This window comes from Myxine glutinosa, chromosome 6, assembly GCF_964187855.1.
Source record: "Myxine glutinosa chromosome 6, kmMyxGlut1.1, whole genome shotgun sequence".
Lineage (NCBI taxonomy): Eukaryota > Metazoa > Chordata > Myxini > Myxiniformes > Myxinidae > Myxine > Myxine glutinosa.
This window is the reverse complement of record NC_136266.1, coordinates 114,833,988-114,860,723: the sequence shown is the minus strand read 5'-3', so window position 1 is coordinate 114,860,723 and position 26,736 is coordinate 114,833,988. Positions and strand designations below refer to the sequence as shown.

General features: G+C 46.3%; 1 protein-coding gene across 1 annotated transcript in view; it reads right to left on the bottom strand.

The window, feature by feature from the left end:
• Positions 1-26,736, bottom strand: part of LOC137430212 (DENN domain-containing protein 3) — a 219,002-nt gene that overhangs the window by 167,817 nt on the left and 24,449 nt on the right. Inside the window, exons 3-5 of the mRNA XM_078780421.1 lie at positions 4,810-4,901; positions 2,658-2,888; positions 2,286-2,502 (exon numbers count right to left, since the gene is read on the bottom strand). Of these exons, the coding sequence (XP_078636547.1) occupies positions 2,286-2,502; positions 2,658-2,888; positions 4,810-4,899 (538 nt within the window). The 5' untranslated portion in view covers positions 4,900-4,901. The remainder of the gene's footprint in view (positions 1-2,285; positions 2,503-2,657; positions 2,889-4,809; positions 4,902-26,736) is intronic.

The following is a 26,736-nucleotide window of genomic DNA, read 5'->3' as shown; positions in this document are numbered from 1 at the left end:
AAACATATAACATCGGGAGCGGTAGACTAGATGGGGAGAGAGGGGGAAGGACACAAACACAACATTTGAGAGCAGGGACCGAGAGACATGGAGACATCGAGAGATCTGAGAGAGGGCGAGGGCTTTGGGGGGGGGGGCAAGGGAAGGGGGCGGTGGGAGAGGTATGAAACATATGGACATTGCCAGGACTTCCAGGAAAGAAGTTGGAATTTCAAACAAGGTGGATCTGGGGTGAATTAGCAGGGGTAGAAAAGATCAAGGTTTTGGATGGGGGAAGATAAGAGATGGTGGTGAACAGCTGTTTTAAAGACCTGGAGGGAGGAGTGGGATTGAAGGGAGTGAGGGAGTTTGTTCCAGAGGTGGGAGAAAAGAGGAATGAAAGAGTGAAGGTGAGCAGAGAGCCGAGATTTCGGCAGTTTAACCATCAGAGGGTTGCTGGCAGATCTTGTGCGACCTGTAGGAATATTTGGGGGACAGAGCACAGAGAGAGCTGGGGGTGCAAGGCCAGAGAGGAGTCGGTAGAAGACAGAAAGACCACCTACCTGCCTGCGGTGAGTGAGTGAAAGGCCCTCAGAGATGGCTTCATCGCGGGACATTCCAATAATTCTGAAAGCTTTGGTTTCAACAGCGTGAAGCCGAGCTAGGTGTGAGGCAGGAGCACCGGCCCATAGGGGAGAACAGTATTCCATTGAGCTGCGGATGAAAGCCTTGTATGTGGTGAGGAGCTCAGGTGTGCCGAGGAAGGACTTCACACGATGGAGGATGCCCAGTCGGCGACTGGCTTTGGAGGCCAGCTTGGAAATGTGGTTTTCCCAAGAAAGATCATGGCAGATAGTGAGACCCAAAAGCTTGAGCGACAGAACTTCTTGGAGAGGATTGTTGAGAAAGTAGATGGGAGGGTTGTCCAGTCGATCTTTTCGGAGAGACATAGTAAGAGTGTGAGATTTGTCAGGATTGAAAGACATGTTCCACTTGTTTGACCAGTCTGTGATTTTGACCAAGTCTTCAGAGAGTGAGGAGGCTGCAGACTGCCGATCTGAGGGAAGAGGAATGGAGCGGCAGAGAGTGGAGTCATCAGCAAAGAGATAGAGAGGATTTTCAAGAGAGTCAGAGAGATCATTGATGAAGACCAGAAAAAGCACAGGGCCCAGAACACTGCCTTGGGGAACTCCAGCCTGAACAGGAAGAGGAGATGAGAGAAACCCATTCAGGGCCACACGTTGACGACGACTAGAGAGGAAGTCCGCCAGCCATGTGTGGAGATTTCCATGGATACCAAAGGAGGAGAGTTTGGTGAGCAGAGCGGGGTGCCAGACCGTGTCGAAGGCACGTGATATGTCGAGGGAGACCGCTCTAATTTCCTGTTTGGCATTGAGGACCTCCATCCATTGTTGAGACAACAGAAGCAGCATGTCCAGAGTAGAGTGACCTGGTCTGAAACCAAGCGCATCTAAGATAATACATATTAAAAGGAAAAATGCGCATCTAAGAAAAAAACAACAACTTCATCTACTCTGATAATTTAGTAATAAACAAACAAGAGCAGATCCAGTCTCAGGCATTATTCTGCCCACTTCCCAGCAGACTTCCTGAGACCAATAGACCCCAAACCCCAGCACATGTCTGCTTTTGTTTTAATTTTGCTGACCCTTAAGTAAAAAATAGATGCCAAATGCCAAAAGTCTACTCTGCCTTTTTATTTACTCTTAATCTTTTATATTGGATGTATGGAGGTGAGTAACTGAGTTCATTCTTGTTTTTGTGTTTCCGGGGAACAAATATGGCTGGCTTTGTGTCCATGTTGGACATGGTGACATGTGGATTGCATGATTGTTGGAGCTTCAGTTAGGTGTCCAATGACATGCTTTGGTAATTTGTGACTGCAACATTGTGGAGTCATGGATGCAGGTTATGAGGATGTCCTTCTTAAAATGTGCATTGCATGTGCATGTATGATAGGTGAGGGAATGTGCATGTGCATGTATGAAAGGTCTGCTAATCTTCGTTATGGTAGCCGCAGCATTCACAGTGTCATACTTGTGTATCTGTCCCTGGACAATCTTCGACCATGCTTATATGTTGTTTCCACAATTTCATTTTTCACATAACTTGGGTAATAATGTATTGATTTTAAAATATGTACTTCTTGGTTGAGTAACAAATATATTGAACTAAAAATATTACATTGCAACAAATTTCCACCTAAACCCTCAATATCCCCCTCTCCTTTATTCTAACTATCCCCCTTTGTTTTTCCATTCAATCAAACAAGTTGTCTAACCCACCTGGCATGCAGAGCTGGGGTAAGCCATCGAGGTCGAGGCTCCAAAAGACGCTATTCTGGTCAGGGTTCCAGCCTCCAACACTTTCTGCCGAATAACTTTTTCTATTCAAGAACAAGCTGCTACTCGATTCGCTTGCGATGGATTCTTTGCTGTTTTCACTGCTGTTGTCAGTGCTTTCAACCTCCATTTTCCTCAAATAGTTGCAAGGCTGCGGTACCTGAAAAAATAACGGTGTGCCTTCCTATGAAATACACGGATCACACAAACCCCACATCTATGCAGAATGATAAACATCTTCATAAACTCTCTCCAACTGCACCATTTCTTTGATAAGGTGAAAATTAGGCATTATCGTGTTGCAGTGTACCACACCTGATCCATAGAAACTTCCAGCTTAGCCACATCATCTTCCAGCTCTGCCATTGTGCCCTGTGGACTTTCACCATTATTTTGTCCTTCTAGGTTCCCATCTTGCAACGTCTTTCCCTCCTTGCCAGGCTCTGCGTCTTGGACTAATGCACAACTTTTGCCCAATGGTGGTGAGAGTGCCATGAGGACTGATGAAGTGAGTTCTCTTCTGTACAGGGATGTACCATCCCATAGCTAAAATAAAAAGGGGAAAGCAAGAGGGTTACAGTCATTGCTCACAATACGTTGGTGCACTTTTCAAACTCAAACTTTTCTCTTGTCCTACCATCCATGTTTCCATCTTAAACAATGGTTGAAAGTTATCTTACACAGGTTCAGCTTGTCTTGAGTAAAGCCAACTTGACATAAGTATAAGATAATTATTGTAGTTACATCTTTAGTTGTACATTTAAATTCAACCATGAGATTGTAACTGATATTAAATGTTAAATGTATCAATCATAAATAAATGAGAACAACTTCCAGGAAAAACTTTCAGCTTATGGGTTAATCAAGGAAAATAACTATCAGCTTCAGCAAAAAAAGTTAAAAGAAAGTGGCGTACACTTGCAGCTTTCCAACACAATTGTCTCACTTTACATCAGACTCGGTGAAATAATGGTTGGAGCATCAGCTCTTGAGTCTGAGAGGTTGGTGGTTTGAACCCTAGCAGAGTCATACGAAAGTCTAAAAATGTAACGTGCTGCTTCCTTGCTGGGCTCGGCGCTAAAAAAAATTATGATGGAGCACAGACAAACAAGCATATGTTGGCATCAATGGGGAGGAGTAAACCTCTCCTGAATTGTCCCACTAAGTGCAGAGAAAATAGCATTGTAATAAAGATGGCGTCGCCATCTTTATACCCAGAGTGCACTGGGAAGTTACATCACTTCCCCCAAACTCATCGGCTGTGTTTGTCGAGAGTTTAATCTCGTGCTGTCATATACGTTTCTGCATGTTTGTGCAATTTGCCAATACTAGCACCTGGCGAGGGTGGGGCGAAGTGGTGATGTACCAATTGGCATCCCAGAATCCGCCAAGAACAGTCTAGATCGCACTGGCAGGCCCCGCCCTCACTAAGGGATTATAAAAGTGCCGCAGTCAAAGGCTCTCGCGCTCTCTCTGCCTGCCTGCCTGTCTGTATGCATACCCTCTCTGTATTTGCGTTGGTGGACTATCTGAGCTCGAGGGGTGGCGCTCACATTGGCGGTTTGGAGCTGGAGGACTTGGAGTGGACAGAGCGAGCAACCTGATTAGGGCCAAACCAGTTTATGCTCACGTATTCCTTTTAGTCTCTCACACAGTAGGCTATCATCTCAGACTCTCTTTTCTCAGCTTTCTTTTATTTTTATTGTTCTTTCTTAAACGCAGATGCATTTTCACATTTCCTCTTGCATCATCCCCTCTGGCAAGCTAACAAATGTATTTTTCACTTGTAATCACACTCTTGTTGGTTGGCATGATGATGCAATTTAATCACAGTAGTCTTTGGCATAAATACAGATATTAGCCTGTGTTTCGATGTGCAGGTTGTACTGAGAGCTCCTCAAATGCTTGTTCTGTGTGTGCAAGGGCTCACTTGTAAAGCAAAATATCCTTCTGTTATGATGCCACACAGTCAAAGAAGTGACCTTTGCTGTAAAGATGTGGAGCTTGGTTCTGGCAAAGACAAGTCATGGACCATTAATGGTAGACAAAACTTTGTGGTAAGGGGTCTGTCCTAGAGACACAGGCTTTTAGGCAACACCCTCCTCATACAAGATGACCTGGCAATATAGTTCAGATGTCGTGTACTTGCCTTTGAGCTGTCGTGCCTGGCTTTGATTTCCAACCTTGCTATAAACACGAGTCACCATAGTATTTATTGAATGAGGGTGCCTCTCTCCGGATGAACATTTAGCTGGGGATCCATATGCTGACATTATTTGGTGGAGGTTAAATAGCTGACGGTTTCTTTCAATGAGGTATAGGTAAGGCATCACTGGCACTCAACAAATTACCAATTCCTGCTCTAACATACAGGAGGTACTGCTTCAGCAGCACAACCACGCCCACGCTCCCAGCAATGATGCAAACCTGCAACCATGTTCTGCACACACTCCGATGGGGAACACACCTGATGCGTCTTTATTGACTGCACAACATTTTCTGGTACACCGACCACAATGCAGACATCTAGTAAACGACAGGATAGGGGTTCCTCCATGGCTGGGATGGGGAGGAAGAAGAGGAAAATAAGAGTATGAATTAGGGAAAAGTTATTATCAATTGCTCGCCTGATGTTCACTTTGCTGGTCCTTTCTCATTAGAAATAAGCTGTCATATCAACTTGCACTTCTTTCTCTTAAGCATATAATATCCAACAATGCAGTGCTACTCTAGCCACTTATCAGAGGCCAAATTATAACACAGACATTAATTTCCTGTTAAAGGCTCACCGTGCATGGAGCTCATATTTTCCATACAGAATATCAGGACAACCTTTTTTTTTTAAATTAACTTTCAATCTCAAGCCCTCCAAAAGTAAACATATACTGGATATACGTCACCAATATATATATTTTTTAATGTTAAAGGCTCCAATCATGGACTAAAAGTCCTCATCAAGGCCAGGCCTTAAATAAAAGAACTGCATAGATAGAAAATTATAGAAAGAGACAATAGTCTGAGTTTTTGAGGAAGTAAAAAATCTGCTTTTTGAAAAGGGGAAGGTCGTAAGTGTTTGGAAATACATGAGGAGGTAAAGAGTTCCAGAGTTTTGGCAGTGGAGGGGAAGAAACAAACATCATAACGGCCCACCCTTGAGTTGCCAATGGCCACACAATAATCATCCGATGTAGTGCCTTGTCGAGTATTCCATGCTGTCAATAATGGCAGAGGTACACAAGCAACAAGTTCTTGGGAGCAGAAACCAAAATAATATGTGTAGAAAAGAGAAAGAGAGCCAGCTTTGTAGCGCAATTTGAGTGGGTTGAGTTTTGAGGCTAGATTGGGAGAGTTGATAAGTCAGATTACTTTGAATTAAATTCTGTCCAGTAAGTATGTGGAGCTAGAACCAGCTGTTGAGAGAAGAAGAATCCTCGACATCTGAACAGAACTCCTAGTTTCTTCGAGGCAGACTTAACTATTTGTGTAATGTGTGGATTCCAGGATAAATTTGATGTTAGGGTAATACCTAGTAGGTTTGTTGCATCACATGGTGCAATAGTGGAGCTTTCAAAGGAGTTCAGAGCGTTGCAAGGAGTTTTATAGAGAGAAATGGAAGGAAATTGAGTTTTATATTTACATTTGCCCCATTGGGAAATCTTGTCCAAATCCGAATGTAAAGAGGTGACTGTGATGAAACAAGATGTAGATCAAGTGAGAGAAGATGGAACAAATGGGAAAGCATGGAGGAATGTAATGTCAAGTCATCAGCATATGAGTGCATTTGGTTATTTGTCGAAGAAAGAAGGTCATTGATAAAAAGAAGGAAGAGTGTTGGAGACAGGACAGAACCCTGAGGGCTCCACTGTTGATAGGGAAGGAGGGAGATGTTGAACCATCAACAATTACGGAGATAGAGCGGTCGGACTATGAGATTGAAGGAGGAAAGAGTGAAGGAGGAAAGCCGAAAGAGGGAAGCTTGGATATCAGACCCCAATGCCAAACTCTTACAAAGGCTTTTGAGATATCAAGACCTACAACAAAGGATCCCCCAAAGTCTCTCAAAGAAGAGGCCAAGACATTTATGATATAAGAAAGGATATCACCAGTAGATCTTGCCTTGCGAAAGTCATATTTATGGTCAGACTGTGAGATTCAAGATGTTTGAGGAAATAGTTATCGAGAAGACATTCAAAGACTTTGGAAATAGTAGAAGTCAGAGCAATTGGATGTAAGTTGGAAGGGTTTGAATGATCACCCTTCTTTAAAATAGGCTGTAGCAAGGCATGTCTCCTGGAAAGAGGAAAAGTTTTGGATTTTAAACAAAAACAAACCAAACGAGCAAGCACAGTGCAAGTTGTGAAGCACACTCCTTCAAGACACGAGGAGGAATGCCATCTTATCGGTATGCCTTGCTTGTGTCCAGAGAGAGGGGTACTTTTTTGACTGCATGAGAAGAGATTATAGGGAGGGGCATAGGATTGGTAAGGGATGTATCAGAGGGAGATGGAATGATGGAGTCATCAAGTGTGGAATTAGAGGAGAAAAGAGAACCAAGAAGAGTTGCTTTGTCAGTCAGTGAGATAGAAATTGTATCATTAGAACAGAAATGCGAAGGAAAGGTAGAGTGACAGACGTTGTTGAAGATACTTTTAGCTAAGGACCAAAAAGATCTATCAGTGGAAGAAGAGTTTTTCCATGTCCCATATGCCGCATCCCTTGCACGAATGGCCACAGAGTCCTTCCTAAATAAATATGGAATTTATCGAGTGTACACATATATTCCATGCAAGATGGAGTACACATATACTCCATGTATACATACATACATATATAAATATATATATTGTTACGGTTCTTCGCCGCCCTTCTTCTCCTTACCAAGGGGGGATTAATCCCCTTGTTCTTTCTGGGCTTGACGGAACCGAGACTTGCAACGTCCCTTCCGGGCAAATGCAAAGTAGGGTCTCGGGACCAACTCTCGCTCGTACCTAATTCCCTGCGCCGCCACGGAAGCGAGGAAACAAGCCTTGCACGAGCCACGTGTGGTTTGGGTACGCCGAGCGGATTGAGTACCATGTGGTCCGTGCAGTCTTAGTTAGTGGAACCCGATTCGAGCGGTTCTATTCATACCACGCTTAGCCAATGAAGAATACCACAGGAACGATCGAATGGAAGAAAGGAAGAACACAGGTTTAATTATTCCCACACATATATACAATGATCGGGGACGCAGAGACACAGGGCAGCACTTAATCAGTCTTATCGTATCCCCCGGACTCGGGCCCGTCACACTCACACAGGGAATTGCAGATGGGTTGATGTTCAGCCAAACGCGTCGACATCGTCGTCCAGGAACGGCCCCGTCCGGCTCTCCACGGTCCCAGCACGTCCCGCGAAGATGGCGGCAGGCGATGGAAGGAACCTCGTAGCGTGTCTCCCGAACAAAGGCAGCCGATGAGGTGGAACAGCAAATGTGGGACTCTCAGCGCGGCTGGCGATTACACAGCCATTCTTACTCGCGCGACTTAATGCACTGTATATCGATCAGCCTCCAACTCAACCGAGCATCACTTATAAAAGTGCGTATTTCGGTTCATGCGCATCTTGCTTCACCCACGTATCTTTCACAGTTCTCTGACGCTCACAACTCCTCTTCCACGATTCTCTTGGTTGGTCAGTGCGCTCGAGTTCTCCCTGGGCAATTCCTTTGTTCATCAGCTTCCCCGTGCTAGTCCTTGCGAGTAGTCCTTTCGCTGCAAGTCCTTTTCGCGTGAGTCCTCTGCTCATCAAGTGTTCCCACGCTAGACCTCTCGTCTCTTTGCTCATCAGCGAGAGTCCTTCTGCGCTAGTCCTTTGTTCATCAGCGAGTCCCTTGGTGCAAGTCCCTTGGTGCAAGTCCCTCCCGGGGGCTTTGTGCAGCGGGTTATATAGCTATGCCCCCGAACCTTCTGGCACCCTCTCGAACCTTCTTACCATGCCCTGTGACGCAGCGCCACCATCACCACCTCTGAGACCTGATTGGTGGCTCGTGCTTACCATCAGCGCTTCTGCCGCTTCGCCTTCGGCTCCGCCCCGACCCTCCTAGCCTGCCTCGTGTTAATTCGCCCAAAATGAACCAAAGTTAGCGCAAAGGGGCATGAGGCTTCGGGAAGCTGGAAAGTCGGTAGAAGTAGGGCCTATTCTCCTGACTCTACTCAACGCAGAACTAACAATGGAAAAGGACTAAGCTCACAAATACGAAGACATAACTATACTATCACGAGGCTACATGTTGCTTGTGTGACTAACTATGAGGGGGAAATTTTAACCTTTATTAGACTCAGTGTACAAATTCAAAACCATATATTGTTGCGGTTTTGAGAACCCACACTTGTACATATGACATCATTAAAAGGTTAAAGGTAGCACCCCATAGTTAGGCCACAAGCAACACAGAGGTCATCATAGGACTTCAGTTATTTCATTAGTATGTGTATAGGTAAGGCTGTGTTTCCAATAGTTGAATCTGCATTGTGTCAATCAAATAAGGAGTAGGCCCCAATCCATTCATTTTGGCAGCCTCCCTCTCCAAGCAATGCCATTAGGCGCGCCCTTCTGTCTGTGCCCCACGGCCCTCCCAATTGTTACGCGCCTTGCCAGCAGCGTTCGCAACCTCGCTGGGATTCCGCCCAACGCCGCCATAAGCCACGAGGTGAGGCCCGGAAAAAGGGGGCGGAATGCCAGGAAGAAGGCGTGGCTACATCAACCCACCATCAGGGTGTGGCCTGTAAGCATGCACCAGCCCAACCAAGGCTGAGGTAAGATCGCCTGACAGGCGTGGCTTTTGGGCTCGCGGAGCGATCGCTGCTTGACTGAGAAAAGCGCGAACCCAAAGCCCTTTCACAGGACTCTCGCGAAGCACTTGAGTGGAAGGTTGGCATTTTAGAAGGACTTACTGGGAAACGCGCGTTGCAAGAGGACTTGGAGGACTACTGTGATTTGAAGGACTGACTAGAAGAGCGCTTGTGAAAGGACTCTGGTTGGAACCTTGTGCTAAAGCAGGACATTGGAGAGAGGCGGCGTTTGGCACGAGCGTGCACTTATTACATACGCCGCTAGGACACCAGCCTTCCCCCCGTTATATAATAATTGTCCATTCGCGTTTCACTACACGCGGAGCTGCCTGCCGGGTTTCGCCCGTTGGACCGGAGCCTGGATCAGAGCTTGGACCAGAGCCGGGCTGGAGCCTGGACGCGCTGGTGACCATCAACCATCTACAATCCCCGTGTGAGTGTGTATGTGAGATGGGCCCGTTTGTCCTGGGGTATTAAGAATAAGACTGTTTAAGGCTGCCCTGTGTGCTTCTTCCTCTTCCTATCCTGTACATTTCTTTCGTTTCCTCTTCTTTCTTTGTACATAATTAATAAACCAATCTGTTCTTCCTATTTTCTGGGTTTCCTCTCCATCCGATCGCATCAGTCTTTTCTCCAATTGGGTAAGCATGGCACGATCACAACCACTATAATCGGGTATAGTCATTTGTTAACAGCTCGGATCGCGGATTGCTATCCGCTCGGCATTTTCCATCATATCCGTGGTTCGAGCGGGAGTTATTCCCTCGTTTCCGGTCGGCGTTAGTAATTAGGTAGTAGTGAACCCCTAGGCCAAACCAACCCTACCTAACGCCATGCCGGGAAGGACGTTATAACTTCCAGGACTTGCATCGGCAAGATAAAAGGACAAGGGGATTAACCCCCCTTGGTAAGGGGGGAGCCGACGTTCCAGACCCGCAACAATTGGTAGTCAGGAGTGGGGATTTGGAACCTGGGACTAAATTTGTTAGACAAAATTTTGGACACCAATTGTGCTATTGGCCGAAACAATTGGTGTCGGGGAGGGGGATTTGGGACCCGAACCAAATTTTCTTATCTGTGGAAAAATTTGGTCAAAATTATGAGCGACCGAAATTTTATTAACATCTAAATTTTGAATCGTGCCATGGATAGCCAAGGCGATCGGATGCCAGTGGGGGTAGATGAGGAAGGGCTAGAGTCAACCCAGGACTCCCAGGAAGAAGTGAGACAATTGGGAGGAATGGAGGAGGAAAGTGAAGAAGGTGCGGCAGTGGGGGTTGCAGGCGCACAAAATGGCGGCGCCTCGCACATGGCGGCGAGTGCCGAGCCCACGGGGCCAGGGGACTTCCAATTATTTATTGCGCAAATGATGGGGTATATGGAAAAGATGGCTGAGAAATCCACCAGGGAAATGGAACAAATGATGGAAAAGAATAGTGAGTGAATGGAAAACAGAATGGGGGAGCAATTGGGAAACCAAATTGGGGGATTGAGAAATGATATGGGAAGTCAAATTGGGGGGTTAGAAAGTAAATTGGGGGGGGGGATTAGAGAGTAAATTAGGGGGCCAGTTGAAGGACGTGGGTGGCCAAGCCCGAGAAATAAATGAGGGGTTGGCGCGGGAGAAAGTCAGGTATGAAATAAAAGCATTGGGGAAGGACATAGACTGCAGGTCAAGCGGGAAAGGCACAATGGTATGCGACGGGGTAGCGCGGCTTGAGGAACGCGGGAAAAGCGAGTTAGAGCAGAGCATAGCCGGGTGGACCGGGGTAGAACTCGCAACACGGGGGATAGAGAAGCCGACGACCACTGAATTAGAGAATTTTATTTTATTAGCACCAGCGGTCGTCGAGCTTAATGAAGAAAAGGACATAATCATAATGGAAATTGGGGTGGAAAAGACGGCAGAGTTAGTACATGAATTGAAGGAAAAGATGGAATATGTGCAAAGTCCGTGATCGCATCATAATGCCGTGCTTCGTAACCAAAATGAAAGTTTGCAGCTGGTGCGTGTGGAGAGGAAGATCCAAAAGGTAAGCCGGGCTGTATATGGCGCAAAAACGTTTGGCGCGAGAAGATTTTTCATGCGCTTGGGATCCCAGTGTCACCCAGGCGCTCGTAGGAGGTCCGTGGTGCACTGTGTGAAGGAGAATGGCGTGCATGTGCGGACGGCGCCGGAGCGCGAGTGTATTACAGAAAGTGAGGGAGAATGCACAATGGAGTGTATGTGTGAGAGTGAGTGTGATACAGAGAGTGAGATGGATGGAGAGAGTGTGCAAGGATGCACACCGGAGATGGATGAGGAGCGTGTGTGGGGATGCACACCAGAGCGCGTGATTGGGTGTGCGACAGGAGATTGCACACCCGTGGGTAGGTGTGCGCTGAGTGGGTGGATGCAAGAGTGCACCCCCATGAGTGGTACGGAGTACATACCGGAGGAGAGTGCACAAGAAGGTGCGTGAGAGGAGTGCGTAATGGAGTGTGCGGAAGGAATGAGTGCACATGAGTGGTGTGCACCTGAGTGTGGAACGAGAGAGTATGCACGAGAGAGTGCGGTGACGAAATGTGTGGGATGTATGGGAGGCACTGGAGCGCCGGGATGTGTGAGTAAAAAAAGGGTCGCGAGATATGGATGTGAGAATGCGACTCAAGCATCGACGCTGACCGGGGCAGCGTTTAGGCCGACGTATAGCCGACGCGAGCTCTCGGGGTGTGGTGCGCTTTGTGTGCTGCGGGGGCCAGCGGGGATCATTGCCGCGCCGCCCTTGCAAGGAGCGCCGTGCATGATTCTGGCCGGGTCCCACCCTGTACGGTCGGTGCCGCGTCGTAGCGGCGACCGGCACGATTCCGGGGGAGAAAGGCCAGGTCGTACCTTCGCCCCCTGGCGGGCACGGTGCTCCGACCGGGGGAGGTTGGGTCATCGGGCCAGAGACCGCAGGGCTCTGCGCCGGGATGGACCTTGGAACCTCGGCCCGAGTATGCCTCCTCCCCAGAATCGAAAATGCCGGATGTACCCAACCTACAGGAGACAGACCACCAGTATGCATTGCTCAGTTTTTCGAAGCCGAGCTGTGACGAAAATGTATTACGGCGCACCGAGAGGCTCATAGAGTAGTGAACGAATAGTGATAGTGTTGGCGATGGTATACGGTGTAGAGGGATGGCAGATCTACCATCCCTCACATTGTATCTTTGGGGCACATGAGCAGTAGTTTATGGGGTTTGGCGGTATGAACTAGCCAGGGAGGGCTTGGATAATCGTTAGGGAACGAGAAATGACTTTAGGTGACTTGAGAGTTAAGTAGTGACACTTGCACAAGTAGTGGGGACATAGAGAGATTAGATGGATTATAATGATGAGGGAGTGCTTAGTATAAGGGATGACGGGGAGCACTAGTATTAGGGGAAATAGTTAGATTAAATGATGCTGTGTGTATGAGCTTGAAGTTTAGGATGAAATGAGGAATTGGAATGAGAGTCTTGCTGGTGAGCATGTTGAAATGAGGAATTGGAGCGTGGGAAAATCTGAGCAAATGAGGCAATGCTCGTGAGAGATGTGTGTGTGTGGGAAAGTGTATGAGTGGAGTATTGAGGATGTGTGTCATTGTGTTAAGTGCATTGGCTTGCATGGTGGGCAAGTGGAGAATGGTTGTGTGGAATAAATGGTGTGGAGTGTGGAATGAGTAGTGTGGAGTGCATGGTGCGAAGGAGTGGATGGGGGAAGGAAGGACCCCTTCACGAATACCCGGGGAGGGTAGCTTAAAAGTAGGTAGAGGGAGTAGGTAAATTTGGTGGATATTGACATCTGTGGTGCGGGGAGTAGCAATGAAGTGCTTTGATGGGTGCGTAAGTGTGTGGAATGGCTGGGCGTATGGCTTAATTAGTGTGTATGGTTGGTTGAGCACTCCGCCACTGGTAGTCTGTCGGCCAGGTGAGGCTGCAGGTAGGCTCTGGGAACCAGGTTAGAGTTCAGTAGAGTTCAGCGGGGCCCGAGGATCCTAAGGAGAGGACGCGGGTAGCCCAGTGCCATGGAGGGCAGTAGTGGGGTGAGAGAGCCAGGAGGGCCTTCCCCAAGTTAGGATAGTGTGAGGAGCTGGGCAAGCTCGGGTGGCGACGTTCAGTGGCGGAGGTGCGCAGGTAAGTAGGACCTGCTAGGAGAGCCACACACCCAGCGCCAAAATTGTGCGAGGACACAGAGAGAGAAATGGGGGGAGTGAGACCCCAAATTGGAAGAGCACCACAGTATGGGCAATGGGAATTGGTTTTTAGAACCACATAGTGTAAAGTGGCCAATGGATTTGCAGGGCAAGACCCCGGGTAGTTAAAGTGTTAATGTCAATTAGAGTATAGTTAGGAGAAAATCTCTTCGCACCATCCACATCCACTCACCAAGGTGATAGGACTCCACACCAGGTTTTGTGAACTATTTGGAATGAAAGACGCATCATGACGGAGTTTGACATTGTATGTGATTCCATCCCTTCCTTCTTGGGGGGGATTGGTGACGAATTTGGTTTAGGGGAGATATGGGGGACAAGATGGGCAGAGATGAATTGGTAAATTTGTAAATTGTGTAAATACGGGGTAGGGGCAAGGGTAGAGTAGGTGACATGGGGGTGACGAACGCTAGGGACGAGCTTTCTCAGCTCGCTCTCCCATGCCCTTCATGTCGCATTGCCTTGTATTGATGTGTACCCTTGTGCCCTTGCCCCCGCTAACCTCTGCTTTGTCTGCCTCCCCACTCATGGACCATGGTCTTTTGTCCGAGGGGAGTGTGCAGGTGCCCTGAATTGTGCGGCTGCACTCTTGCTGCCTGCACCTTGCTGCCTGCATGCCCACCTGCACCGGTACACCCTATGGACCACACGTTCTGTGGACTGGCACTTATGGACCACACGTTCTGTGGCCTGGCACCTCTGCTGGGACAGACCTTTGCTGCAAGCAGTATCTGGCTTGCGGACCACTGTTTTAAGTGGCGTCAATGCCCAGCAGTCAGACCACCTACGTTGACCCTGCTGGCCATAAATAAAAAAGCGGACGTGGTTTGTGCCCTTTTTATTAAGTAACATCAAGCAAGAAGATGAAGCCAGAAGCCAAGATACATCGGCCCAGCAGAGGAGCACCAGAAGACATCATTCATTAATAAATTTGAAATGTTTGTTTTTGTGCCTTTTCATGGATGGTGCTTTTTGGTGCATTTTTTATTATGGTGCAATTTATTTGGTACATATGGGTATGGTGTATTGGTGCAGTGCATTGCAATGGCATTTCCTCTTATCAAAAATTCTTCTTCTTCCCACAAAAGACAGGTCCTGGGTTGTAGTGTAAACAAGCGTTACGCCTAGGTCCCCCGTTGGGGAAGTGATGTGAGTTGACAAAGTGAAAGACGCAAAAAACATGCGATGATATGATATTTCGCTCACAAGGTTTAGACATACATGGAGGCGCCATCTTGGATTTTGACGTGGCGACCCAATTTTCAATAGCTTTCTTCCTTATGCCTAGATACACCCACACACCAGATTAGAAGTTGGTACTTCGCTTATTTTTCAAGATATTCCGCTCACAAGGTTCAGACATGCATGCCGGCAGCCATCTTGGATTTTAACGTGGCGACCCAATTTTCACTAGTGTTCTTCCTTATGCGTAGATACACCCACACACCAGATTAGAAGTTAGAAGTTCGTTTATTTTTCAAGATATTTCGCTCACAAGGTTCAGACATACATGGCGGCGGCCATCTTGGATTTTGACGTGGCGACCCAATTTTCAATAGCTTTCTTCCTGATGCCGAGATACACCCACACACCAGATTAGAAGTTGGTACTTCGCTTATTTTTCAAGATATTTCGCTCACAATGTTCAGACATATATATGGTGGCGGCCATCTTGGATTTTGACGTGGCGACCCAATTTTCAACAGCGTTCTTCCTTATGCCGAGATACACCCACACACCAAATTAGACGTTGGTACTTCGCTTATTTATCAAGATATTCATCTCACAAGGTTCAGACATACATGGCGGCGGTCATCTTGGATTTTGACGTGGCGACCCAATTTTAAACAGCATTCTTGCTTGTGCCGAGATACACCCACACACCAGATTAGAAGTTGGTACTTCGCTTATTTTTCGAGATATTTCGCTCACAAGGTTCAGACATATATATGGTGGCGGCCATCTTGGATTTTGACGTGGCGACCCAATTTCCAATGGCGTTCTTCCTTATGCCGAGATACACCCACACACCAAATTAGAAGTTGGTACTTCGCTTATTTTTCAAGATATTCATCTCACAAGGTTCAGACATACATGGCGGCGGCCATCTTGGATTTTGACGTGGCGACCCAATTTTAAACAGCGTTCTTGCTTGTGCCGAGAAACAGCCACGCACCAGATTAGAAGTTGGTACTTCGCTTATTTTTCAAGATATTCATCTCACAAGGTTCAGACATACATGGCGGCGGCCATCATGGATTTTGACGTGGCGACCCAATTTAAAAAAGCGTTCTTCCTTTTGCCGAGATACACCCACACACCAGATTAGAAGTTGGAACTTCGCTTATTTTTCAAGATATTCATCTCACAAGGTTCAGACATATATATGGTGGCGGCCATCTTGGATTTTGACGTGGCGACCCAATTTTCAACAGCCTTTTTCCTTATGCCGAGATACAGCCACACACCAGATTAGAAGTTGGTACTTCGCTTATTTTTCAAGATATTCATCTCACAAGGTTCAGACATACATGGCGGCGGCCATCTTGGATTTTGACGTGGCGACCCAATTTTCAATAGCGTTCTTCCTTATGCCGAGATACACGCACACACCAGATTAGAAGTTGGGACTTCGCTTATTTTTCAAGATATTTCGCTCACAAGGTTCAAGCATATATATGGTGGCGGCCATCTAGGACTTTGACGTAGCGACCCAATTTTCAATAGCGTTCTTCCTTATGCCGAGATGCACCCACACACCAAATTAGAAGTTGGTACTTCGGTTATTTTTCAAGATATTCAGCTCACAAGATTCAGACATACATGGCATCAGACATACATGGCGGCGGCAATCTTGGATTTTGACGTGGGTTGCACCCACACACCAAATTCGAATGCGGTCCTTCGCTTACGCACGCATGCATGCACGCATGCCCGCACGCACGGACGGACACACGGACGGAGGGGAAAACCATAGTCCCCCTTTTGCTCCGCTGTGCGACGGGGGACAATAATAGTAGTCTTGTAAATAATGCTCCCCAACGGCATTATGTGTAGTTTGAGAACCATTCCGTAATTCGGTTAATTGTGGGCGCGAGTCGGTTAGATGGGACGCAACGCAGCAGGGGGGACATATCTCGTGTTAAAACTGTCGCACTTAGGGTAGTAGGTTAAAAGTAGAGGGTAACCACACCTAAGTGTCACACTAATTAAAAGATAGTCCACCCTCAAGTCCACCCATAGTCCAATAGTCCACCCTCAGGAGAGCCAGGAAACAATATCTCTCCGTTCTCAAGACCGAAATCTCTTATCTGTCTCCCTCTTCCAAATCCTGGTGGCGTCTGGTCAAATCTGTTTCTGGTGTTTGTTCCCCCTCCATCCCCTCCCTCACCTCAAACGGCTACACGGCTGACTCCGCACATGAAAAAGCTGAATGCCTCAACTCTGTGTTTGCCTCTAAATCTTGTGTCCCATACCCATCCCTCTCTGTACCCACCGTACCCAGTCGTACCCAGCTGCTCCTGGACTCTGTGTGTCCTTTCCTCCTGACAAGGTGGAAAAGTGTCTGTCAACCCTTGACTCTGAATCTGCAACTGGACCTGACGGCATCAGCCTACGGGTCATAAAATCCTGTTCTTCCGCACTTTCACTCCCTCTCTCTGTTCTCTTAACCCTCTCTTTTGCTCAAGGTCATCTGCCATCTGCTTGGAAATCAGCCAACATCACCGCTTTACACAAAAAAGGTGCAAAAACAGATCCTAGCAACTACAGACCAATCAGCCTTCTCCCAATTATCAGCAAAGTCATGGAATCCATCATTGCTTCAGATATGAAATCTTTCCACTTCCCCAATGGCTTGATCTCTCATCATCAATTTGGTTTCAGACCTGGTCACTCTACTTTGGACATGCTGCTTCTGCTTTCTCAACAATGGATGGAGGTCCTCAATGCCAAACAGGAAATTAGAGCTGTCTCCCTTGACATATCACGTGCCTTCGATACGGTCTGGCAACCCGCTCTGCTCACCAAACTCGCCTCCTTTGGTATCCATGGAAATCTCCACGCATGGCTGGCGGACTTCCTCTCTAGTCGTAGTCAACGTGTGGCCCTGAATGGGTTTCTCTCATCTCCTCTTCCTGTTCAGGATTTCCCCAAGGCAGTGTTCTGAGCCCTGTGCTTTTTCTGGTCTTCATCAATGATCTCTCTGACTCTCTTGAAAATCCTCTCTATCTCTTTGCTGATGACTCTACTCTCTGTCGCTCCATTCCTCATCCCTCAGATCGGCAGTCTGCAGCCTCCTCACTCTCTGCAGACTTGGACAAAATCACAGACTGGGCAAACAAGTGGAACATGTCTTTCAATCCTGACAAATCTCACACTCTTACGATGTCTCTCCAAAAAGACCAACTGGACAACCCTCCCATCCACTTTCTGAATAATCCTCTCCAAGAAGTTCTGTCACTCAAGCTTTTGGGTTTCACTATCTGCCATGATCTTTCCTGGGAAAATCACATGACAAATCTGGCCTCCAAAGCCAGTCGCCGACTGGGCATCCTCCATCGTGCGAAGTACTTCCTTGGCACACCTGAGCTCCTCACCACATACAAGGCTTTCATCCACAGCTCAATGGCATACTGCCCTCCCCTCTGGGCTGGTGCTCCTGCCTCACACCTAGCTCGTCTTCACGCTGTTGAAACAAAAGCGTTCAGAATCATTGGAATCTCCCGCGATGAAGCTAACTCCAAGGGCCTTTCACTCACTCACCGCAGGCAGGTTGGTGGTCTTTCCGTCTTCTACCGACTCCTCTCTGGCCTTGCCCCCCCCCCCCCCAGCTCTCTATGGGCTCTGTCCCCCAAATATTCCTACAGGTCACACAAGATCTGCCTGCAACCCTCTTATGGTTAAATTGCCAAAATCAAGACACTCTGCTCACCTTCACTCCTTCATTCCTCTTTTCTCCCGCCTCTGGAACAAACTCCCTCACTCTCTTCAATCCTACTCCACCCTCCAGGTCTTTAAAACAGCTGTTCACCACCATCTCTTATCTTCCCCCATCCAAAACCTTGATCTTTTCTACCCCCGCTAATTTCACCCCAAATCCACTTTGTTGAAATACCAACTTCTGTCCGTGAAGTCCTTGGTGTCCTTGTGTCTCATACTTCTCCCATCCCCCCCCCCCCCTTCCCACGCCTCCTCCCCCCAAGCCCTCTCCCTCCCACACATCTTCCTGCTCTCAAATGTTATGTTTGTGTGCTTCCCCTTCTCTCCCCATCTTGCCTTCCGCTCCCTCTTTTTATATATTTTGTTTTTCTGGTTGATTTGTTTGTGAAATAAATGTTAGCTCTTTCACGAGCCTAGATTCAGTATACAAAAAAAAAAAAAAAAAATTGTCCTATTGTTTCGGCTCGGGACGAGCCTAGGAAAACGGGGGGTGCAGTGTTGCGGTTTTGAGAACCCACACTTGTAAATATGACATCATTAAAAGGTTAAAGGTAGCACCCCATAGTTAGGCCACAAGCAACACGTAGGTCATCATAGGACTTCAGTTATTTCATTAGTATGTGTATCGGTAAGGCCGTGTTTCCAATAGTTGAATCTGCGTTGTGTCATTCAAATAAGGAGTAGGCCCCAATCCATTCATTTTTGGGAGCCTCCCTCTCCAAGCGACGCCATTAGGCACGCCCTCCTGTCTGTGCTCCACGGCCCTCCCAATTGTTACGCGCCTTGCCAGCAGCGTTCGCAACCTCGCTGGGCTTCCACCCAACGCCGCCATAAGCCACGAGGTGAGGCCCGGAAAAAGGGGGTGGAACGCCATGAAGAAGGCGTGGCCACGTCAACCCACCATCAGGGCGTGGCTGGTAAGCAAGCACCAGCCAACCAAGGCTGAGGTAAGATCGCCTGACAGGCGTGGCTTGTGGGCTCGCGGAGTGATCGCTGCTTGACAGATAAAAGCGCGAATGCAAAGCCCTTTCACAGGACTCTCGCGAAGCACTCGAGTGGAAGGTTGGCATTTGAGAAGGACTTACTGGGAAACGCGCGTTGCAAGAGGACTTCGAGGACTACTGTGATTTGAAGGACTGACTAGAAGAGCGCGCTTGTGAAAGGGGAGAGAGGGGGCGTTTGGCACGAGCGTGCACTTATTACATATGCCGCTAGGACACCAGCCTTCCCCCCGTTATATAATTGTCCGTTCGCGTTCCACTATACGCGGAGCTGCCTGCCGGGTTTCGCCCATTGGACCGGAGCCTGGATCGGAGCCTGGACCGGAGCCAGGCTGGAGCCTGGATGCGCTGGTGACCATCACCCATCTACAATCCCTGTGTGAGTGTGTATGTGAGACGGGCCCGTTTGTCCTGGGGTATTAAGAATAAGACTGTTAAAGGCTTCCCTGTGTGCTTCTTCTTCCTCTTCCTAACCTGTACATTTCTTTCGTTTCCTATTCTTTCTTTGTACATAATTAATAAACCAATCTGTGCTTCCTATTTTCCTCTCCATCCGATCGCATCAGTCTTTTCTCCATTTGGGTAATCATGCCACGATCGCAACCACTATAATTGGGTCTCGTCATTTGTCAACAGCTCGGATCGCGGATTGCTATCCGCTCGGCATTTTCCATCATATCCGTGGTTCGAGCGGGAATTATTCCCTCGTTTCCGGTCGGCGTTAGTAATTAGGTAGTAGTAAACCCCAAGGCTGAACAAACCCTACCTAACGCCGTGCCGGGAAGGACGTTATAACTTCCAGGACTCGCGTCGGCAAGATAAAAGGACAAGGGGATTAACCCCCCCTTGGTAAGGGGAGAGCCGACTTTCGAGATCCGCAACAATATATATATATATATATATATATATATATATATATATATATATATATATATACATACAGACTTGGCATTTAATATGGAATTTTTTTTTTTTCTTGACTTGGGTTTACTTTCTTAACTCAGTATATCAATCTAGTGAGTTTCTGTTACACTTTGGTGATTTATTTGTTAAAAGAACCATGTCACTGATTGTCTGGCGCAGCAAGAAGTCAACAACAGGATTATATCACAGGTGGCGCCGCAAAATGTACGGACAGGTGCATTTGATGATTGGCCTCACAGTCGGGTATACAAGGGTTGTTGCGTTCTGTATTAGTGGAAAACAACTGCTGCACGTCTCCAAAAGTTATTGCCGCTTCCTCTGGAGATGGTCCGTCAACTCGACAATGCTGTTTGTCATGGAGTGGTGGCTTTACGAAATTATGGCATGAAACAGCGTGCTATTGCTCGGCAGTATGGCATCACTCAAGGTCATGTGTCAAAGATCCTGAAACGAAATGCTCAGAGGGGGTGTCCCTACTCCAATACCGAGGCCAGGACGTCCCCGCAGAACCACAAGGAGGGATGATCGCCAGCTGCACCGGTTAGTCCGCAATGGCCGTACCAAGTCAGCTAATCGGCTTAGGGCTGAGTGGCAGCAACTGACAAATGTGCCTGTATCCTAAAGGCTAGTCAACCAACGACTGGTTCAAGCAGGCTATCATGCCAGGCGTCTCCTGAGAAAGCCACACCTGACCAGACAACACCGCCAGCGCCGATTGCAGTGGGCCAGAGAGCACCGTCAATGGCAGCCAGGACACTGGAATCACGTGATCTTCAGTGACGAGTCTAGATTTCTGGTCTATCGTCAAGATTGTTGCGTCCGAGTGTGCAGACAAGTGCATGAAGCCTACAACAAAGATTGTATAGTGCCAAGAGTCCAAGCTGGAGGTGGTGGGGTGACCGTTTGGGCTGCTTTTCATGCAGGGGGCAAAACTGACCTGGTTGTTCTGAATGGAAACCTGAACCAGTTTAAGCACAGGGCCATTCTGGAAGAAACATTGCTTCCATTTGCTCGTGCAGACTTTCGAGGAAACTTTGTCTTCCAAGATAACAATGCACGGCCTCATCGTGCTCGCATGATCAAACACTTTCTTGCTGACCGTGGTGTAGAGCATATGGAGTGGCCTGCCATGTCCCCGGATATGAATCCGATAGAGAACTTGTGGGCAGAATTAACGTGTCAAATCGACCACTTGGACCAGCAGCCGTCCTCTGTGCGTGAATTGCAGCAGGCTATTGTCACTGCATGGCAAGCGATTCCTGTCCAAACCTTGGCAAATCTCGTGCACAGCATGCCTCAACGTGTACGTGCTCTCCTGAATGCTCGTGGGGGATACACGAAGTACTGAACTGTAATTTTACTGTCCGTAATCCCAGTCGTAATTTAACTTTTGTTTTTGTTATAAAAAATTTTTGGCTAATGTGCAAAATAAAGAGATACTTCTGGAAAACGTACAGAAGTTTAACACTGTACTATCCATGAATTGAGTTCGATATCAGTTTATATCACTTTCAAGGATCAATTTATTTGCTTTGAAATGTCAAATGTGGTTTTTGTTTCTTTTAAAGGTCACATTAACAAAATCTAGAATAATTTCAACATAATTCCAATGAACTTTTGGTTCTAAGACATCTTGAAAAGTAAGTTCACCCCCACAAAAAAAATATTCCATATTAAATGCCAAGTCTGTATATATATATATATATATATATATATATATATATATATATATATATATATTGTTGTAGATTTGAGAATTGCTGTGTTTTTTACATTGTAGTGTAATGAATTCTTGTAAAGATCACCCTCCAGTTTGTGTATAAAGGTCAAAGGTCGTCCCCTTAGTTATTCCATATACAATCACGTAGCAAATCATAGATTTCCTTTTTTAGTAGTTATCTCCTTATTCTGTGTATTAGGTTAAGGTTCCGTCTTCCATTAGTTGACACTGCATTGCACCAAGTGAAATAAGGTAGATTCCCTTCGCATTCCCTTTTTGTCCTCAATTGCCAACTGCATTGGGCGGTTTTCCGCATGCGGTTTTCTGCATTCGCCGCTGCTGCTTTATGGTTTTCGCCGCAAAACCTCCATTACGCACGCGGTCAAGTTGGGAAAGAAAGGCATGTCTCCACCTCGTCATCGGAGGGTGGGGCCAGGAGAGCCCCTACAACCAACCAAGCATGAGGGGTTTGGCTTGAGAGGGTGGAGGAAGAGCGATCGGGGAGGTTCGAAAAGGTTAGAGGGTGTGGCAGATATAACCCGCAGCGGGACGCCCCCCACCTCAGATGAGTCCTGGGAAAGCACGTGACGTCCCCACGGCGGCACGAAGAGACGATTGAGGAAAGAGAGAGAGACGTGAGGGGGTGCCTGTATTGCGGCAATAGGCCGAGACCCTCTAGGCCCTATTGCCGGTCGGTGAGACGTGAGGCCGTTTTTGCTGGGTTTTCGCCTCGACCCCAAAGCGTGGATTGGAGCGCGCACTTGGACCCGGACCTCGACGCCACCATCTACCTGGACCCTCCTCTGCCATCCCAAACCATTCCTGTCCTTCCATCCTTTTGTGTTCGTGAGTTTGTTTTGTGTGTTCTGTCCTGGGTTATAAGTAAGTCTGTATAAGCTAGAAATTGCACTGTGTCCTTCTGGTCCGTCCCTCTTTCTGTCTTTATTTTTGTATCCTTCCTTCTCCTTGGTTACTTTTGACTTGTACATAATTAGTTAGTAATAAATCATATTTGTTCCTCCTTACTCTGCCTTCTTTCCTTTACATCCGTTTCGTCCTTGTCTTTTCCCAATTGAATACCTGTGGCACGATTTGGCCAACGTTTCGGAATCGGGTTAGTGAATGCCAATGACTCGAACTTCAGGTTGCTAAAAACCGCTCGGCAACTAGACCATCTAAAACCGGGGTTCGAGCGGGAGTCCCTCCCTTGCTTCACAGTCAGGAGTGGCACTCAGGTCCTTGGGACTTTTTGTAGACCAAATACCCTGGCTGCTCCCGACCGGAAGGAGCGTTGGGACCCCCAGGACTCACGTCAGTCAGTCGCGGACAAGGGGATTAACCCCCCCTTCTTAAGGGGGAAAGGCCGATGTAGAGATCCATAACAATATATATATATATATATATATAATTATATATATATATATATATATATATATGTATATATATATATATATATATATATATATATATATATATATATATATATATATATATATATATATATAATCGTTAGATTAAATAAGACGCGGACGTAGCTTCAGGACGTCGATCTTTAATTGTCGACAAGCTTTCGACCAACAAAGGTCTGCTGCTAAGTCTACAAAAACAGCAGGCATGTATATCAGTCAAGTATGTATGGTGATATGTGTGTGAGATGTGTGAAGTGTGTAGAAAATGCATACAGAAGGAAGAGCCACGCCAAAGTTCACTCACCAGCCCCAAGTTCAACGGAAGTGACCGTTTGCGTTACAGTTAGGGTGCACGTGCATATACAAATATAGAGATATACATACATAAACACACAAGCATATATTCATATCCCATTTATATTCATATAATATATTTATATATTTATATAAATGACATATAAAGGTAGAATGAATGAATGAATGAATGATGAATGAATGAATGAATGAATGGGTTACGGTTAACAATTTGATTGGGTTGATGTGGGAACATGCTTTAGTCATCAAAATTTATGCCATGAGGGACTTTTGTCCGAAGTTTGTGTATCCAAAAGGACTCACGTTTCAGAATCGTGGTGTGTGATCGATTTGTGATTGATTCAATGGCAGAGATCTGAATGTCATTTATAGAGTGATCCGGTTGATTAAAGTGTATCGTGTAAGGTAGAGATTTGCCCTGACTGGTGTGGAAGTTATTGATTTCTGACCGGGTGTTATTAAATCGTGTGTAGAGTGTATTTTCAGTTTTTCCAACATATTGTTTGGTGCACTTTTGGCAAGTGATTAGGTATATGACCCATGTAGATTTGCAGTTCATATAGGAGGTGATGGGGAATTTTTGTCCAGTGCTAGAACTACAGAATTTGTTTCCTTCTAGTAAATGCTTGTGAATAATGCATTTGTTTGCTGTGCATTTATAGAAGCCAGGGATCCGAGTTTCTTTGTTGTGGGGCTGTGGGTGCTTTGCTTTTACCAAGAGGTCCCTGAGTGTCCGACCACGTCGAAATGATGTTAGTGGAGGTTGAGGAAATGTGGTGCCGAGTGTTTCTGATTGATGGAGGAGAGGAAGGGCCTTATTCAGAATACTTGGCAATTGGGATGAGGTAGCAGAGTAGGTGGTTACCAGTGGGACACGGTTAGTTGCAGGTTTGGGTTTGTAAGTCAGAAGGTCTGCTCTCGGTATGTGTTTTGCTCGGGTTATTGCTTCTTGCACAGAGTGAGGGTCATAGTTTCTTGCAATGAAGTGTGTTTCTAATTGGCAGAGAGAAGTTTCTTCTGCCATTTTTGTTGAGCAAATGCGTCTTACTCTGAGTGCTTGACTGTATGGTATGCTTGCAATTGTATGTTTAGGATGAGATGAAGAAGGGAGAAGGTAAGAGTGAGTGTCTGTTGGTTTGGTGTATAGTTCTGTTTCGAGTCTGTTATTTTGAAGCGTGAGTGATGTGTCTAGAAAGTGAACTTCGGACTGTGAGCTGTCGAATGTGAACTTGATGGTCGGATGAATCAAATTTAATTCATTTTGGAATTGGGTGAGACTACGGGGGGATTTTGACCAGATGAACTGGATGTCATCAATATAACGTACCCAGGATTTTTCCAAGATTCCGTGATGAGGTTGTGCATTGATCTTGGCCTCTATCATTCCCATGAAGATGTTAGCGTACGATGGTGCAACAGGGGTTTTTTGATTAAATTTTAACTTAATTTAACTTAATTTAAATTAAGTTTAACAATTAAATTTGATTCATCCGACCATCAAGTTCACATTCGACAGCTCACAGTCCGAAGTTCACTTTCTAGACATATCACTCACGCTTCAAAATAACAGACTCGAAACAGAACTATACACCAAACCAACAGACACTCACTCTTACCTTCTCCCTTCTTCATCTCATCCTAAACATACAATTGCAAGCATACCATACAGTCAAGCACTCAGAGTAAGACGCATTTGCTCAACAAAAATGGCAGAAGAAACTTCTCTCTGCCAATTAGAAACACACTTCATTGCAAGAAACTATGACCCTCACTCTGTGCAAGAAGCAATAACCCGAGCAAAACACATACCGAGAGCAGACCTTCTGACTTACAAACCCAAACCTGCAACTAACCGTGTCCCACTGGTAACCACCTACTCTGCTACCTCATCCCAATTGCCAAGTATTCTGAATAAGGCCCTTCCTCTCCTCCATCAATCAGAAACACTCGGCACCACATTTCCTCAACCTCCACTAACATCATTTCGACGTGGTCGGACACTCAGGGACCTCTTGGTAAAAGCAAAGCACCCACAGCCCCACAACAAAGAAACTCGGATCCCTGGCTTCTATAAATGCACAGCAAACAAATGCATTATTCACAAGCATTTACTAGAAGGAAACAAATTCTGTAGTTCTAGCACTGGACAAAAATTCCCCATCACCTCCTATATGAACTGCAAATCTACATGGGTCATATACCTAATCACTTGCCAAAAGTGCACCAAACAATATGTTGGAAAAACTGAAAATACACTCTACACACGATTTAATAACACCCGGTCAGAAATCAATAACTTCCACACCAGTCAGGGCAAATCTCTACCTTACACGATACACTTTAATCAACCGGATCACTCTATAAATGACATTCAGATCTCTGCCATTGAATCAATCACAAATCGATCACACACCACGATTCTGAAACGTGAGTCCTTTTGGATACACAAACTTCGGACAAAAGTCCCTCATGGCATAAATTTTGATGACTAAAGCATGTTCCCACATCAACCCAATCAAATTGTTAACCGTAACCCATTCATTCATTCATTCATTCATTCATCATTCATTCATTCATTCATTCATTCTACCTTTATATGTCATTTATATAAATATATAAATATATTATATGAATATAAATGGGATATGAATATATGCTTGTGTGTTTATGTATGTATATCTCTATATTTGTATATGCACGTGCACCCTAACTGTAACGCAAACGGTCACTTCCGTTGAACTTGGGGCTGGTGAGTGAACTTTGGCGTGGCTCTTCCTTCTGTATGCATTTTCTACACACATCACACATCTCACACACATATCACCATACATACTTGACTGATATACATGCCTACTGTTTTTGTAGACTCAGAAGAAGACCTTTGTTGGTCGAAAGCTTGTCGACAATTAAAGATCGACGTCCTGAAGCTACGTCCGCGTCTTATTTAATCTAACGATTATTTATTCAATACAAATGAGACGCCCTGCTCGTACTTTGGAGTTTCTACTATTTCTTACAGTTGTATATATATATA